The sequence below is a fragment of the Muntiacus reevesi genome, chromosome 6 (genome assembly GCF_963930625.1).
Source record: "Muntiacus reevesi chromosome 6, mMunRee1.1, whole genome shotgun sequence".
Lineage (NCBI taxonomy): Eukaryota > Metazoa > Chordata > Mammalia > Artiodactyla > Cervidae > Muntiacus > Muntiacus reevesi.
This window is the reverse complement of record NC_089254.1, coordinates 99,395,582-99,409,936: the sequence shown is the minus strand read 5'-3', so window position 1 is coordinate 99,409,936 and position 14,355 is coordinate 99,395,582. Positions and strand designations below refer to the sequence as shown.

Below are 14,355 nucleotides of genomic sequence, written 5' to 3'. Positions count from 1 at the left end.
AGAATATTTTTTAGCGTTATTGTCTGTATCAGCACTCTCCAGGAGAACTCTCTTGCACTGTGGAAATATTTTATATTTGTGCTTTTCAATATGGTAGCTACTAGCCACATATGGCAGTTGACATGTAGCACAAGAAATGAGTTTTAAATTTTATTTTGTAATTAATTTAAACAGCTACCTGTGACTAGTGGCTACTATATTGGACAGTCCATGTCAATAGATTGAACTCAAAATATGCAAATAGATATTTATGTGTGCGTGTATGTGTGTGTATATATATATTTTTTTTTTAATTTTTTCTTCCATGGAGATCTAAATCTATATATTTAATACAGTCACAAAAATAACAGATGTTTACTCAAGCAAAAGTTCTGCAACTTTTGATTCCTATGACAAACAGGAGTAGACTAACTCCACTCCTAAAGGCCCTTTGCCCTTAGTTCTCTCAAGGCAGAAAGCCTGGTGACAGATACTTGACCAGAGCCCCATAAGCTTTTAGGCACTTCACTCAGCTGTTTCTTCTCATGCTATTATTCCTCAAAGGCACCCCACATCCTCTTGTTCCTGACCCCTCTCTCTCCCCACACGGTAAAAATAAAAACACCAAGTTACTAGAAGAGTGTGTAGCCTTTGTAGCCTTTGTCACTTTTCCGAAATGCTTTTCTAATTAAAAAAAAAAAAAGCACACTTACTGCCAGGTCAAGCTGACTGTTCCGGGTTGTGATGGACAGTTCAAGGGTGGACAGCTGCACTTCCTTCCAGACCTCTGGGTTCACCTCTTGGGGGGCTGTGTGAATGCATCCGACACAGGTCAGCTATCTCCCACCAACATTTCAGCACTGCCACCCACGGCCAGCGGCCAGCAGCTCAGATGGCCTCCCAAGCCCGTCTGTGGACTTCCAGGCTTAATTTTCTATATCTCATACTTTTGATACATGGGATAAAGAGCCAGGTTCAGAATGGAATCTCTAGGCCTGAGACATCCCAACAAAAGCAGCTACAGTAACACAAAGGCTGGCGAGAGAAAGAGGGAGTCGCTGGGAGTCAGGAATGACACCGGCTGCCCCCATTCACGGGGCGCTGCTGCTGCTGGTCTGGGCCTGCGCTGCCACCCGCGGGCTGAGTTCAGGCCTCCCCCGATCCGGGAGGGTCGTGGGGCCTGCCCCAGGCAGTCCTGAGCTACCCAGGGCTTTCCAACCTCCAGCCCCCAGGCTGCTCACCGCCCTGCGGTTGTGCCCAGTAGGACGCGAGCCTCCGCAATATCCTCCTGTACAAAGAGGGCCGGGGCGGGGTCTCCTCCGCTCCACTGGGACGTCTCTCTGTAGGTCCCGCGTAGGAGATGGAGGCTTGATGAGTCTGAGGCCACTCCTTTCAATGAAGGGGAAAAAACGTTTATCATGCAACACAATTACAAACTCTTGGAGTTTCCCAACATGAACGAGCATAGAATCACACCATATATAATTTATCATTCATTTAGAGATGGTGACACAAACATGAGACTGATGAAATCTAGTTGCATCACAGACTTCCTTCACTTTGGGACGCATGTTCCACTCGGAGGTCACACTGGTTTGGCCTCGAAATCCAGCCCAAGGCTTCCTGTTTCTGCTCTCAACAGCCATCATTCTCACACCCAGATCTGTCTTCTTCCTGGCATCCCGAGTCCAGTACCATCCTGGGTCTCATCAGTGTCCTCAAGGATTACTAAAATAATACCCTAGCCTCTCAGCCCCTGACACTGCCTCCAACCTACCACAGAAACCCATTTCCACATCCTAGTCCCTATCGGTACCCAGAACTACTCCAGCTTAGAAGTCTAAAGCCCTGGTATCCCACTCGCTAGTCACTTCCCTTATTCATCCAGGTGACATTTTTGTGCCCAGGGGCCCTCAGGGTGAACTACTCCCCTGTTCTCAAGTTTCCAAGTGGTGAATTACAAAAGAGTAACAACTAATTCTGACTTCTCTCACTCCATCTCTTACTACTCCCAGGTCCAGAAAGACCCAACCTCTTCTCTTCTTTCTCTGGAGTGAAAGCCATTGATTCCTCGTGCAGTGGGCTTACTTAGCAGTCTCTGTCCTGATGGAGGTCTTTTAAGTGGAGAAATTCAATTTGGACTGTGAGGAAATCAGATTGTGACCATGTATCCACACTGTGTCCTTCACTCCTGCTGACATTGATAAAGCCGGTATGTCAATTTTCATCTGCTTTGTTTCTGCATTTTGCTTTCATAACTTGGTTCAAAGTGAGAGGAGGAGGAGAGGGCTATGGACTGGGGGCCCCTGAAGACCCTAACCACACCTGGTTCTCGGAGAATCCCAGCTCGGGGTCACTCCATTTGTCCTCAGCACCAACCAGGTGAACAGGGAATTTTACATCATCCTTCTGTCACTTTTGGCCCTCATTGTCTTCCTTCTCTAACCTGTACCCTGAAAAGCCTCAGTTCTGGATCAATCTGTCACTAAGTGTCTGTGCTTCTACATCGTGGCTCAATATTACCAGAGGGGGAGATAAGGCACTCCTGCTGAGTACTGACACAGGGAAAACAACCACCCAAGTGAGGATACCCACATCACAACAAGTTCTTGGTCTAAGGTCTTTTGTGTCACTTGATAATCTTTCTAAACCTTCCTATTTTCATCCTTCTTCCAAATTCCCCACCCACCTCGCTTTCAAAAGATCACCTTGCTTCCTACCATTCAGAGAGAATACAAGGACATCAGGGAGAACTGCCTCACCTCTTTATAAACGTGTTTTCATCCAGACCTCTGTTTTATTGCTCTCCTGTCTCAAGGGAAAAGGTGTCCCTCCCCCCGTCCGAGGCTAGTCCAGGGCTGTGATCCACTCCCTTCCTCGTGCTCACGGACTTGGCCGAATCAGTCATGATTTTTGTGCCCTTTCTCTCTTCTCCTCCCATTTGCTTTTACTTTTGCTTCAGGGAGTAAACACATGAACAGCTAATTAAAAAAAAAAAAAAAGAAAAACAGAATGCTCCACTGACCCGTATTTCTCAGTACTTTCTGCTGTTTTTAATCTCCTCTCCTTCAAAGTCGAGTTTCTTAAAGGAGTGGCTCTGATGCCTCCAGTTTTCACCTCCGGTTTATTCCTGAACTTTCTTCAATTTGGCTTCGGCCCCTCCACCTAAGACGTTACCAAACCTGCAGGGGTTGCCAGATTCAATGGATCCTTACTTTCCTCTCTTTATTTTAGCTCTTTGCTGCTGCTGCTTAAAATCTCGCTGTCTTCTGGAAGTTCTCTTTTTCATCGGCTTCTATATCATCAGTACTTCCTCCCAGTCTCTCTCTGGACTTTCTGGGCATCATTTCTGGCTCTTTAAAATGATGGTTATTTGTGCCCACCTATTCTCAACAGTAACTTTAACAAACCCATAGCTCAATGCCACTCATACACTTACGACATTTAAATCTATTTCTTCAGCCCAGATATCTAAGTCATAATTGTATGACTTCACTGGTCTGTACCACTGGTAATGTTAAACTCAATATGTGCCAAACTGAGAATTCCACCTTTCTTCATGAATGTGATCCAACTCTAATATTATCAGCATTCATGGAAAACTCTAGCCCCTCAAACCAGAAATCTGGGAATACTCCATGCTCCTTCTGACTAAAGAGGATTGTACCTCTTTAGTCAATGCTCTGGAGTCAACGTTCACTATTACCACCTTGTCGAGACCTCATCTCTCCTCACCTGGATCGTGTTAACAATCTTCTATCTGATGCCTTTGCCTGTAACTACCAATGTCCAGTCTCTTGTCCATTCTGCTGCCAAACAATTTCTTGCCAAAGTGAAAGCCTGCTCCTATCATTCCCCTGCTTAAGATCCAGTGACCCTCTAATGCTTTAATGATAAAGGTCAGATCCCACGTCAAAACCTGCCGTAAGCCCGCAAGCCATTCCACTGTGCTGGCCATAATTAAAGACCATGTCCCACCCCTGTGACTCCACACATCCTGACCCCTGCACTTGGAATGCCCTTTATCTAGTCCTGTATATTTTTCAAAATTTGGCTGAAGTACTGTTACCTTTTCTGGGCTGACTCTACTGACCTTCAGTCAGAGGTAAATGCTCCTCCTCTCTGCTTCCATCTTATTCTTTCCTATTTCTCTCCTAGCATTTGCCCAACTGCTGATTTACCAGGCCCTCACTCCTGGCATCTGAACACTTCTTGAGGGCATGATACCTGTCTTATTTGACTCAGTATTCCAAATATACAGCAGGGCTTGCCACCCAATAGGTATGCAATCACAGTTTGCTGTAGAAATGATAGAAACAGTTTATATGGTCCCAGATTCTACAGCTTAAATACGGAGCTACTCTATTTCTTCCTGAATACTCCATCAATGAAATTATTCCTCCAAGCAACAGCAGTCATGCATTTTACTCACACAGTTTGCCTTAAGCATAGAAAGTCCTTGCTCCCCATCATCCCAAGTTCATTTTAGTAATCACATAGATTGGTTACCCCTAGTACTTTAATGGCTTTGTTAATGAATAACTGGATAGCTCTGGGTAAAGGGAGCTATGTTTTCCAATGGACATACATTACTTCTTTAATTTCAAACCCATTCGATACTCTGAATGTTAACATTAGATAGAACCAAACTCCTTACTACATTGAAACTTCATCTGCCAATTTTCAGATTCAAACTGTAAATATACTACCTTCATGTGCATAAAAGCTCAACATAGCATGTAGTACAAGATAACTATGACTTTTCTATTAGCGTTTTCTTTAACATACATTGTTGAGTTTTTCTCTATACCAATATTTTTCATCGTATAACCTACAACAGCATGGCCGGATAGAACTTTCCCTCATGATGGCAACGGCCTCACACTTGTACTGTCCAATGCAGCAACCACTACACATATTTGGCTAGTTAAACACGGTTTGTAGCACAAAGCATAGTTTGAAGCCTACTATATTATACACAAGCCTACACGATTAGGTGTATTCAGATACAAATCTTCAGTTCATTTCTAGATATTCATTTCTAATATAGAAACACTTGCAAGTAATTAATGAGATACAGGTCACTGTGTTCAAGGTTTGTTTGGTGAGAGTGAGTGAACAAAGGGAAGTGAAATACTAAAACGAAATTAAATATGGGCTTGGTAATAGAGAATAAGTTGGCAGATGAGAAGTATCAAAATAAGAATGCCGTCTGCATTTGTGTGTAAGTAAATAGGCCCCATTTTAGGAGCATGCCATATACATCTATAGCAAGAAACTTTTAAAAATTCCAAATACACACATCACAAAGGAATAACAAAATACCAGAGGTCAAATTTCAATACTGTAGCCTGCATTTACCTTAAGAGTGCTGAAAAAGTGGGCTGCTTTGGTTTTTAGAGGCCCAAGATACCAGTACCTGAGAAAGAGCAAGATAAAAATCTGATCAGAACATTAAAAAAAGCTATCAACGTGCTAGATACCATTCACGACAGATAATACATTAGAATTACACCTCTACCAGGAGTGTCTGCTCTGGAGGTTTGGAGATCGTGGTTTAGCATAAAAAAGTATTACAGTTAAGTTTTTAATCTGCATTTGAATACCACGTCAAACAACGTAATTAGTTATACAGCAGCTAAATCCCTGCAATTTATGAGACATATAATCAGTCTCCTTGAATCTCTAACTTCACAGGCATCACTGTAATATGTACTCTCCACCATGAAACACAGCTGAGTTCACGTCCCGAATGCGTGGGGAGGGATAACGCCACGACGAGATGCAGACGCGGGCGCTGATAGACTACTCGTGAGCTAAATGGCTGCATGCCGTACGCTGCGTTCTCTCTCAACACACAAACATGCAATGAAAATCTGTAAATCAGCGTAATTTCACATTACTCATGTTATGCAGCTTCAACATGGCAAATGTGAAATCTGGGAGCAAAGAGGGTCTACTTCATATTGCTAAATTCCTAAAAGCTACCGAAGAGAAAAAGATGCCTGGTTGGATTTAGAAAGTGGCATAAAGTAGACTTCTCTCTTAAAAATGTCTTTCACCTCCCAGCCCATCTTAACCGCTCCCTATTCAATTCAAATCAACATGCATTCGTTTAGCACTTACTATGTATATGGAGGAAACAGAAGCAATATAATCAGTACAAAATTCTTGCCTTTGAAGGCTTCTGAGAAGATAAGGCCCCCAAATATAATAGATAACGACAAATAAACATATTTCTATGACATGGTATAAACTGATCACTATTTACTGGTAAGGAGAGTCAAGAAGGCGCAAGAAATCATTATAGGGCCTAAAATCATGGGAGCAGCCACACCTGCACAACAGATAACAAGAACAAAGTGAGGGCGTGAGACCTAGAAACCTGGGTTTGATGCAGACACAAGAAAGAGGCAAGGACGTCATTCTAGGCAGGATAAGGAGTAACAGTACGGGAAATGCTTAGAGTAATTGCCAGAGCAAAAGCTTTAAACAAAGGCATGCTGCTGCTAAGTCGCTTCAGTCGTGTCCGACTGTGCAACCCCATAGACGGCAGCCCACCAGGCTCCCCTGTCCTTGGGATTCTCCAGGCAAGAACACTGGAGTGGGTTGCCATTTCAAAGCAAAGGCATAGAACTCGGTAATTAGGGATGATGATGGATTAAGTTGGTCTTGAACACCAGAATATGGAGTTTAGCCATCCAATGAGCAGAGCAGAACCATTCTAACTATTATCCCAGTAAGCACCACAAGGCTATTAATGATGGCTTTGATCATCTCATGTTTTTGTTTCTGTTACTCTGTTTGAAAGCTTACTCGATGCTTTGCTTCTTTTCTCGGGTAGCCAGACAGAAACACATCCCAACCAAGGCAGTTTATTTCCAAACTGATTTAGAAATAAATAAATAACTTCATTCTGAACTGATACTGTGCAAGGCCAGCTAGGAAATGGCTTCTTGCACCCCCCCAGTTTCTCCCGTAACACACATGGTGACTCAGTGGATGGTTCTAGTCCAGGTACAACAACAGCCAGCATTTACAAATTCCATGCTCAGAAATCAAACAGAATATGGGCCTGTGTGTGATATTCCTCAAGGGCTGACCTATGCTTGTGCTGAATACACTTAGAAAGCAATGTAGGACTTCCCCAGCGGTCCAGTGGTTAGGACTCTGCACGTCTCCTGCAGGGGGCATGGGCTCCATCCCTGGTCAGGGAGCCCCACATGGTCAGGGAAGATCCCACATAGCACATCGTGTGGCCACAAAAAAAGAAAGAGCAATTTGCTCTCATCAGACTTTCTCAGGGGAAACTAAGCAATTCCTCTTGGTAAACTGCTGGCATGTGAGATTACAGATCAGATACAAGATGACTTGCGAAATGAAGATAACCATGCACACTTGCAAACAAAAGAACGCAGTGGGTGATGTAACTCAGTGGTCTCTATCCTTTGACAATCCACTGTCAGGAACGTCATTAGCAGGAACAACCATGTGGGACAAATGAGAGGAATTTCTGTAAAGAAAATGTGGCGAGAATGCCTACAAAGTGAAAGCGAGCTTTCTTGATAAAAGCTGTGTGCGAGATCAATCATCACTCATTTACACTGTAAGTGTGTTATCAAGAAGAGGTAAAGAAAGAAAATAATGCCCACCAGCCAGGAGCGAACCTCACACCCTGTCTCCTCCAGCCCCACCTCAGGAAGCCTTGCCCACGCGGCCTCTCCACAGCACACAGCAGAGGGCACACCCTCTTTGCGAGCCAGCAGTTTTATGCTCCACAATGAATCCTCCAAAAATAAGCAGGTTGCCATGAAAAGCCACCAGCAGCCCTCTCATCGCCTCCCCCGCAGGCCTGTTTCTTCCCCCTTCCAGCATTCCCAGGTCTCTGCCCTTCTCCCTCCTCTGAAGGAGGCGGCCTGGGGTCGGTGAATCCGCTAGGCCTTCAGAAAGAACACCTCTTGGGGCAAAGGGGGCCTTCCGACCAGGGCTGTCAGAGCTCCAGGAGGCTGCTGCCCCAGTGGTACCCTGCACTTGGTACCCAGCTAAGCAGGCAGCGGGAGGAGACGACACCAGCGCCCCTCTGGTCTAGCTGAGCCGCGCCCCCCCACCCCCCCATCGTCAAATACGATGTCTAGAAAGAGAGGTGGACACTGCTCATCCTGAGCTACCACTCAGCCAGCGTGGAGGAAGCTGCGACTTCCCCCAGCCTCTCTGCACACAGAATGTAAACCTCACTTCTGTTATTCATACATAATTCAACCACCGGGCCCACCACATGTACTCCGAGATCACTGTATACTGAAACCTCAAAGACAGGGACAGAGTAAGAAGGTGTTTAAAAACCACCACTGGTTAACCCAGCGCCCTTCTACCTGCTAACTGAGACGCCGGCATCTCGGAAGGATCCCCATCGAAGGCCGGTGAGTGCAAACACAGGCTGTTCCTTTTCACCCTGGAAGTTAAATACATTTCACTTAAATTTATGACAATAACCTGGAACTCTCTACAGGTTAAGTAGCCAGCAAACGTTCACGGCCTATGTTTCGTCAAAACAAAATTTCAAAAGGGATGTTCCAAATTTAAGAAATGAACTCTTCTGTGTGCTCAGTAAAAGTACTGAAATAAAATGAAACTAACGTTCATGTATTAGGCCTCATGAATCTGCTGGCAAGAAAACATGGTATCATACTTCGGACTGTAATCACTATGCTGATTCTTGAACCAATTAGTCAGGTCAGCCAGAACTTCTCTCACTTGTACTTGTTCAAGGTAACTTAAACCTGTGTTCTCTATGGAAGGCCAAGAGTTGTCAGGCAAGATCATCAGAGTTCTGGTATGTACTCTAGAATGTTTCACCTGAGTCTCTGAAGATACAGTCAGGTATTTGTCATGACAAACCAGGATGCAAAGTGATTCGGGTTTAATTCAGTGCTTTATGGCCAAATACTGCATATTATAATCACCGAATTCTAATAAATCAGTGAGTTCAGCAATGGCTATTATAGAAATAAACATTAACAATGCCACTGCCTCCAAGAGTTTATACTCCATGCTGGGCTTTTTTCTAGATGAAAATATACACACCTGAATTCTGAAAGGGACATTCCCTATAGCTCAGAATTGCAGCAAAAGCCCAAAGGTACCCCCACATTCTAAGGACAGCTGCCAACTGCTAGACACAACTGCACAGCATCTGCTAACCATGCACAGAACCAGGTCAGTTTCCCGCGTGCCATCATTAGAACCAGTGTAAGCAGAAGATTAGGAACGAGAGGAGACTCTTGGCACTCTAAGTTGCTAGTCGAGAGAAAGTGTCTAAGGCTTCTTAGGAGAGGGCGTCTGTCCCATTTTCACTCCTGTTCCCACTATGCTGAAACAAGCGAGGGTCTTCTAGGAGAACTATACACAAATAGGACCAGCCTACAAGGAAAAGACACTGGCCTCTCACTCCTCGCTTGTCTATCCACTGAAGCAGACTTGCTTCTCTGCTCTCTGTACCTGGTTGAGCAAGAGAAGAAACAGAAATAGTAGAGCAAAGAGGTGATGGTAAGATTAAGTCATGACGGGCAAGGCAAGGATGTATTAGTCTCCTGGGTGCCAAGTGCGTACTGTGGAAGATAGCAGGGCCTGAGTCTTTCTCACTCTATTAATCATTCATTTAATCATTTTTTCCCTGAATCATTAAGGATATTTATAGTATACATTAGGAACTAGGAATAAAAAATGTCTGTCCTCAAAAAGCTCAAGGTATGATGAGGGGATAGAGAGACAGACAATACGAACATGCAGTAGGCCCAAAGAATAGAGACGTGTACCAAGTATTTTGAAAAGTACAGAGTAGGTGCAACTGTATGATGAGTGAGGGAGCAGGGAGACAGATGGTCAGGGAAAACGTAAGTTCTAAGACAAACCATATATTTTAAAGAATAAGGTAAAATCTGAACAGCCTGATGCCTAGTTAGAAGGCTAAATCAGTAGAAACCTCTCACCAAACAAAAATCCAGGACCAGACAGTTTCACTGGTAAATTTCATCAAATACTCAAAGGAGAATTAACATGAATCCTTCTCCTACTCTCCCAAATAACAGGAGGATTTCTTCCAAACTGACCTTATGAGGCCAGCATTACCCTGATACCAACATCAGACAAGGACAACACAAGAAAATTAAAAGCCAATATTCCTGACAAATATAGATGCAAAAACCCAAAACAAAATATTAGCAAACCAAATTCAACCATACATTAAAGGGATCAGACACCATAATGAAGTGCAAGGATGGCTCAACATCTTAAAATCAGTCAATGGGATCTGACACATTGACACAAACAAGGGTGAAAATCATATGTTCACCTCACTAGATGTAGAAAAAGTATGTGATAAAATTCAACATTAATAATTAATGATAAAAAGAAAACAAACCTCTCAATAAAGTGGCTATAAGGGGAACACACTTAAGTATGGGATAAAATTCAACAATGATTTATAATAAAAAAAAAACCCTCAATAAAGTGGGTATAAAGGGAACACACTTCAACATAATAGAGGCCATATATGACAAGACCACAGTTAACATCCTATTCAACAGTAAACAGCTGAAACCCTTTTGTCTAAGATCTTGAACAGGAAAGACAAGGATGTCTACCCTCACCACTTTTATTCAGCATAGTATTGGAAGTCTTAGCCAGAGCAATTAGGCAAGAACAAGAAATAAAGACACCCAAATTGGAAAAGAAGAAGAAAAACTGTCACTATTTGTATATGACATGAGAGAAGTAAGAAACAAATTCAGTAAAGTTGCAGGATACAAAATCAATACACAAAAACCTGTAACATTTCTATGCACTAACAAAACATCAGAAAGACAAATAAAGAAAACAATCCTATTTACAACTGCATGAAAAAGAATAAAGTATCCAGGAATAAATTTAACCAAGGAGATGAAATTTGAAAACTAAGTGGCATTAATGAAAGAAGCTGAAGGTGACACAAACAAATGAGAAGATACTCTGTGATCCTGGATTGAAAAAATTATTGATGTTCAAATGTCCATACTACCCAAAGCAATCTACAGATTCAATGTAATCCCTACCAAAATTCCAATGACATTTTCAAAGAAACAGAATAATCCTAAAATTTTCATGGAACCATACACACACACACACAAATGCAAAAAGCCAAAGCAATCCTGAGAAAGAAGAACAAAGCTGGAGCCATTACAATTTCTGGTTTCAAACTATATTACAAAACTGTAATGATTAAAACTGCATGGCATTTGCGTAAAACCAGAGAGAAAAATCAGTAGAACAGAGAGCCCAGAAATAAACCCACACATATACAGTCAATTAACCTGTGACAAAGGAGCCAAGAATATACAATGAGGAAAGGAGAGTGTCTTCAGTAAATGACGCTAGGGAAACTGGCAGTCATATGCAAAAGAATGAAACCGGGCCATTAGCTTATACCATATACAAAGATTAACTCAAAATGGATTAAAGACCTGAAATAGAAGACCTGAAACAATAAATTCCTGTAAGAAAATGTAGAGGGTAAGCTTCTTGACGTAAGTCTTGGCAATGATTTCTGAATCTGACACCAAAAGCAAAAGCAACAAAAGCAAAAATAAATAAGTGGGGCTACATCATACTAAAAAGCATCTGTATAGCAAAGGAAATAAATCATCAACAAAATGAAAAGGTAACCAAATGATTGAGAGAAAATGTTTGCAAATCATATATCTGATAAGGGGTTAATATCCAAAATATTTAAAGAACTCATACAACTCAATAGAAAAAAAGAAGCAATCCAATTGAAAAACGGGCAAAGCATAGGAACAGACATACTGATGGCCAATAGGATGCCCAGTATCATTAATCAGAAAAGGCAAATCAAACACAGTGAGGTAACACCTCACATCTATTGGAAAAGCTATTATCAAAAAGATAACAAAACAAATGCTATTAAGAACGTGAAGGAAAGGGAACTTTGTGAATGCTGATGGGAATGTAAATTTGTGCATCCACTATGGAAAACAGTAGGGAAGTTCCTCAAAGAACTAAAAATAGAACTATCATGTGACCAAGCAAATCCACTTCTAGGTATTCATCCAAAAACAAAACACCAACTCAAAAGATATACATGCCCTATGCTCACTGCAGCATCATTAACAATAGCCAAGACACACAAACAAGTTAAGTGTCCACTGACAGATGAATGGACAAACTGTGGCACGTGCACACACACACGTGCAGACATGCTCATTATTGTTATTCAGTCAGAAAATAAGGAATGAAATCATGCCATTTGGGATAACATGGATGGACCCTGAGGGCATTAGGCTAAATGAAGTAAGTCAGAGGAAGAAAAATACTGCATGATCTCTCTTACATGTGGGATCATAAAAAAAAACACAAAAATCTAACAACTACAAAAAAAAAACCAAGCTCATTGATGATACAGAAAGCAGACTGGTGGTTCACACAGGCAGGAAGTAGTGGGTGGGAGTTTTTTTTTAATGCAATGTATCTACATTTTTTGATTCACATATATACATGTGTATATCTGTATATACATCTTTATCTACATGAATCCTGGATTATTTTATCTATTCATTATAATTTTTGCAGATATACGTAGGAGGTTCTCAACAGTGACCTAAGCACTATATAGGATTGAAAGAGAATGAACAAGGCTGAATCATACAGTATTGGGACTAGGGAAGATGCATGCTAATTAAAAACAGAGAAAGAAACCAGGTCCCTCAACTGAGGAAGAATACTAGATTACAATATAATAAGTGCACACCACAGTGATCTCACCAGTCCTTCTCCTAAAAGGAATAATAATAATAAAAAAAAAGAACCTGGATTAGGGAGGTGGGAGAGAAGAGGAGAGAGAAAGGAAAGAAACAAGAGGAGAAAGAGTGTTCCAGCCTAAGGGAGAGAAACAACACTACGTGAACAGTATGCTGTATCCATGGGAACATTTCCCAAATGTCTTATAAGATCTTAAATGTTACATCTGAGGATGATGATTTTGATATCAGAAGATTCCAGTTGAAATAGGCTGGGAAATAGCAAACGCATTTGGCTTGAAACAAGTTATGTTGACTGCAGTTTTTCTTAGAGTCTTTCATATGTTAATGTACATTATAAATTTCCAAAAGGAGAAATATAATACACAGTTTTCCTGAATCATTTGTGCAGCCCTCTCTGGAAAGACATCCTGCATAAGTAAAATATATTCCTTGGGGAAATGCTATTCTAAAGCATGTAGAGAGGCAAGCAGTTCTGAGATAAATACTCAAGATTTCCTGACTGGTGCTCTAAAACCACTTTCCCTTTCTTCACGTAGGGGGAAGAATTTGGGGACTATTCTGTTAAGACTAACTGAAAAGCCTTGTAACCTTAAGGTTGCACAGATCTGAGGTGCTGCTCTAGCAAGTGGTATAAAGGGCTCTGGACAATAGGAAAGGAGTGTGAAGAGTCTAGAGAAACAGGTGGGTACAGAGCCTTCAGGATTAGAAGAGGTCTGAGGGTCAGTAGCGAAGAGACTGGTCCCAGTTAGAGATCACATGAGTCCAGGAAAAACAAGCAAGGACAGCTGCATAGCGTGGAGGCCAACAGACAAAGCATCACTGTATCTGAGGTCAGTGAACATCTGGCTGATAGATTATGAGATGGAGAGGTCACAGAACAAGAATGGATACAGAAAGATGGTGCAGAGCCAGACCTTAGCAGAAGAGACACGGTGCACCAAGTCAGAGGCTCCCCTGGACAGACTGACTCCCTGGGCGGAATGGCTTTGTGCTCTGCAGAGGAAAGTAACTGGGAGAGCTGGCTGGAACAGAACAGTGAAAAGAAAACAATCCCGGTCAACCAGACAGCTGCCCGATCTAGGAATCTTAGGGATTTTAGATGAAGAAAAAAGAAGCAAGGCAAAGAAAGTGAAAGTGGCTCAGTCGTGTCTGATCCCATGGACTATACAGTCCATGGAATTCTCCAGACCAGAATACTGGAGTGGGTAGCCTTTCCCTTCTCCCAACCCAGGGATGGAACCAGGGTCTCCCGCATTGCAGGTGGATTCTTTACCAACTGAGCCATCAGGGAAGCCCAGGGTAGAAGGAGCTCTAAAGCAGCCCTAAGCATCATCACATGAGAAGGATCTGAGCTGGGACTTTCACAGAAGGAAGCCATGTGATAAGCCAGGAATGACAGAGTGGGGAAGGGTGGGGAGCTTCTCACTTCTTACCACCTGCCCCACCCTCCTCATTTGGTTCTGGGTTGGCAGAGTCTGAGTCCAACCAAAAGACCAGAAATAAAGAACCAAAAAGAATTACATAAAACTTTCCAGCAGTTACATTAAAGTCCATTTCAAGG

General features: G+C 42.4%; 1 protein-coding gene across 2 annotated transcripts in view; it reads right to left on the bottom strand.

The window, feature by feature from the left end:
• The window catches only part of AGK (acylglycerol kinase), an 87,982-nt gene that overhangs the window by 10,564 nt on the left and 63,063 nt on the right, over window positions 1–14,355 (bottom strand). For both annotated transcript variants that reach the window (XM_065938702.1, XM_065938703.1), the window contains exons 10-13: window positions 8,352–8,431; window positions 5,341–5,398; window positions 1,221–1,368; window positions 693–787 (exon numbers count right to left, since the gene is read on the bottom strand). In XM_065938702.1, the coding sequence (XP_065794774.1) occupies window positions 693–787; window positions 1,221–1,368; window positions 5,341–5,398; window positions 8,352–8,431 (381 nt within the window). The remainder of the gene's footprint in view (window positions 1–692; window positions 788–1,220; window positions 1,369–5,340; window positions 5,399–8,351; window positions 8,432–14,355) is intronic.